Source organism: Halyomorpha halys, unplaced genomic scaffold (genome assembly GCF_000696795.3).
Source record: "Halyomorpha halys isolate HHAL.00 unplaced genomic scaffold, Hhal_1.1 Scaffold128.1, whole genome shotgun sequence".
Lineage (NCBI taxonomy): Eukaryota > Metazoa > Arthropoda > Insecta > Hemiptera > Pentatomidae > Halyomorpha > Halyomorpha halys.
In genome coordinates, this window is record NW_027110898.1 from 872,233 (window position 1) to 875,626 (window position 3,394).

Consider the following 3,394-nt stretch of genomic DNA (forward strand, 5'->3'; position numbering starts at 1 on the left):
TAAATAATAATCTGGTTCTGGCCATATCGGCAACATATGGAATATTGAGGTCCTGATGGATGACTTGATTTGTGACAAAGTAAGGAGCATTAAGGATTTTGGACTGTAAGGATTGGATTCTGGAGGAATTTGATGGTTTAGTGGAGCCTCAAAGCTCAACTCCGTATATCCAGATAGGCCTTATAATAGCTATGTAGATCAGTCTTTTGTAATGGATTGGCAATTTAGACCGTTTGTCTAGTAAATGTTGCAATAGTCGGAATCTACGAGCAGCTTCTTGTCTTTTTAGTCTTGTATGAGGATTCCATGTTAGTCGTTTGTCGAGATGTAGTCCTAAGTAACGGATCTGTTCGACAGGAATAAGTGGGGTATTATTAAAGGATATTGTAGGGGAAGAGATCATGGGCTTACGTTAAACAAAATTTAAATTTAAACACAGACTGTCGGTTAAGTCATGGCTATGTTTTGGAATAGGAAAACATGGATGTCCATCCATCCAGTGTAATATGGTTTAAAAAAGGACCTAAATTACAAATGACAAATACAAAGGACTTTAGTCCCTTAAAATATTCCCATGTAATGCAACAATTTTTTGTTACAGACTGACACACCTGCAAATTTTTAATGACAATATTTAAAGTATAATAAAATATTTCAGTATAATTCTCCTCGAAGTCCTAAAAATCTTAATGTGATGAACAGGCTAGAGATTTTTCAGGAGACCAGCTTTTCTCTCCTGAAAAATGCTCGATTGTTCCAGCCTTTAAAGGTTAACGTTTGTATAAAGTCTATGTAATATATTTCGAATTCACATTATGGCTAAAGTGGATCTGCAAGCTTTGGCATAGCAACCACCCCTGCTTTTGTTGAATTACATTGGCTATGGGAAACTAGGTAAACGCGGGGAGGGGGATGGAAAACCAAGTTTTTTATATAACTTAAAACTAAGATATATTACGGAAATCATAAATGTCTCTTGACTTTCTACATGGTAAATGATTTTTCAATTGGTACAAAAGTCATGAAATCTGTAATGATGCTTAACAAGAAAAAGAGAAACAAAATGAATTAATTATTTTGAGGAAAATCACAAAAATATCTTCTTTTTCTATTACACGGCCCGTTAGCCGGAAATCGGTGTAACTTGGAAAATATATTTAAGAAATTAAGAAAATAAAATAGGGCTTAACATGACCGGTTGGTTAAACTTTTATAGTAATTACCTTTGGAAGTTCATCACCGATTTTCAAGCTGAGGCCTCCAACTGGAATGGTGTTGGGTAGCAAAGGTTCAGCATATCCAACAGACATGTGGTAGTCTACTAATGTTAACGAAACATTCCTCAACATGTCCAATATCGGCGGGCGGTTTTCAGAGCCAGGATATTTAAAGAATTTGTCCATCAGGTATTGCTATAAAATAAGGCCGATTGAATACCCCGTCAGTATTTTATGAGATAATGTTTATAAGAGCGACTAATTAATAATATTTTAAATTATGTTACCTGGTGTGGCATATAGTGGAAGTAACCCACGCTCAATTCGAACAAGTTGATGAAGAAATTGTCTAGTCTTTCGAAAAATGTCATACGATTTTTATACGGCGAACGCAAATTGGGCTGCAAGTGTAGCGAAACTTCGTTTCCCGTCAGGAAGGAATACCAAGGTGTCAGAGACATTGCGTGAACAGCTACAACTGGCACATTGAACTTGTGGCCTATGGCGATGAATGGCTCTTGGCAGAAGTATGGTTCCAAGATCAGTAAATCGTAGTTCGTCTTATCATTGGCCAAAAAGCTATGAAGAACGTCATCATCAAGTGCTATCTCCAAGACGTAGTTGCAGAGGCTGTACAAGGCTGAGTAAAACCTGTAAGCACCACTGTTGATCATCTCCTTAATACTTCTATCTGTAAAGTAAAAGCTTAACAAAATAAGTCCGTTTAGTGATTTATTTACAGGAAAGTAATAGAAGTCAGCCTGAAGTTCTCTTCATCATGGTTAATTAATGCATTTAAATTTGTTAATACATCTGCATTGTGCTGAAACACCCATCTTGAACCAAACAAGAGCTTGGTTAATAAATATATATTAACATTTATTATATAGATAATAAGACAGCAAGAGTGTTTTTATCTGTATCTGTAATTGTGCAGATCACAATACATGATAGGAGTAGTTGTATCATTGAAAATACCCTTTATGCTAATTGTATAGTCGTAAATAAACCTTAAAACCATCAAATCTCATTAATATATGCATTAAGTCAGGGTGGTTTTGGTAAATACCTATACTTTAATATTTTTTTCATTAATCAATGCAATATTAAGTGATAATTGTCTATAGAACAACTTAAGTATAGAACTATCTGTTGTACTGTTTTAAAATAAAAATTATAACTTTTATATTTGTTTCCCTTAGGTGACTATCATTACCCTTCCACTATACTTTGATTATTCTTTGTTACAATAATGCATATTTTTCTAAATAAATCTACATTTTATTTTATCCTTACTTGTCTGCCGATTTATATCGAGCTCAATATTCCTCCAGTTGGGGATATCGAGTTTAACTGGGAATGGAGATACCATAGTGATGTTGTGCCCTCTGGAAGCCAGTTCCTTGTACACCGGGATGAAAGTACTGGTGTGGCTATAGAACGGCATCGGTGCCACGATGAGGATATTTGCCGCTTTCAGGAGTGCGGGAAGAACTGAGAGAATTAGGAGTATCGTGTTCATCTTTGGTAGAGGTTTTATGTAAAGCAGAACTAAAAATAAAAAAAAGATAAATAAATTTATCCTCACATTTTACAAAATATTAATGATCTTAATATTAATCCCCCCATTAATTAACAAGACATAACCTAACTGTATCTCCAAACTAAGGAAGCGGTTCCCAAACTGAATGCCGCGGAACCCTGAGGTTCCTCAAGCTAATTTTATTTTCTCAAATTATTAAAAAATATGCAAATTTTAAATTAAAATAGCAAATATAGAGTGCATTCCAGTATTTACTTTGCACTATGTTTCTTATTTTCCTTCATATTCAACCGCTTTTAGGATAATTGTAATGAAATCTCAATTATTTTTTTTTTTAGCTCAACAGGGGTGCCGGGTAATTGTTTGTAACCTAGGAAGGGTGCTGCAATTTTTTTTTTTTTATTTATATACATTCGATCCACCTTGTTAATATGGGGTGGACATATTATATTAATTCGTAATAATGATGACACTATACGAAATGATTTTTTATATTATTTTTCAAATTCCTTTTGTTGATTTTGGATCTGTAATTAGTATTTTAATATTAATGAAATAGTTTTTGTATCGAAATTTATTCTTCAAGACTTTGCCTTATAAAAAACTTAGTACTAATGATTAATACTAAATTTCT

The 3,394-nt window shown here is 33.7% G+C and overlaps 2 protein-coding genes across 7 annotated transcripts in view; one reads left to right on the forward strand and one right to left on the reverse strand.

Annotated features, from left to right (window-relative positions):
- The window catches only part of LOC106678192 (atrial natriuretic peptide receptor 1), a 1,188,520-nt gene that overhangs the window by 730,838 nt on the left and 454,288 nt on the right, over positions 1–3,394 (forward strand). The window lies entirely within an intron of this gene.
- The window catches only part of LOC106678196 (uncharacterized), a gene marked incomplete in the record, with an annotated part of 31,781 nt that overhangs the window by 21,649 nt on the left and 6,738 nt on the right, over positions 1–3,394 (reverse strand). The window contains 3 exon segments of the mRNA XM_067048963.1: positions 1,224–1,412; positions 1,505–1,908; positions 2,514–2,768. Coding sequence (XP_066905064.1) covers positions 1,224–1,412; positions 1,505–1,908; positions 2,514–2,739 — 819 coding nt within the window.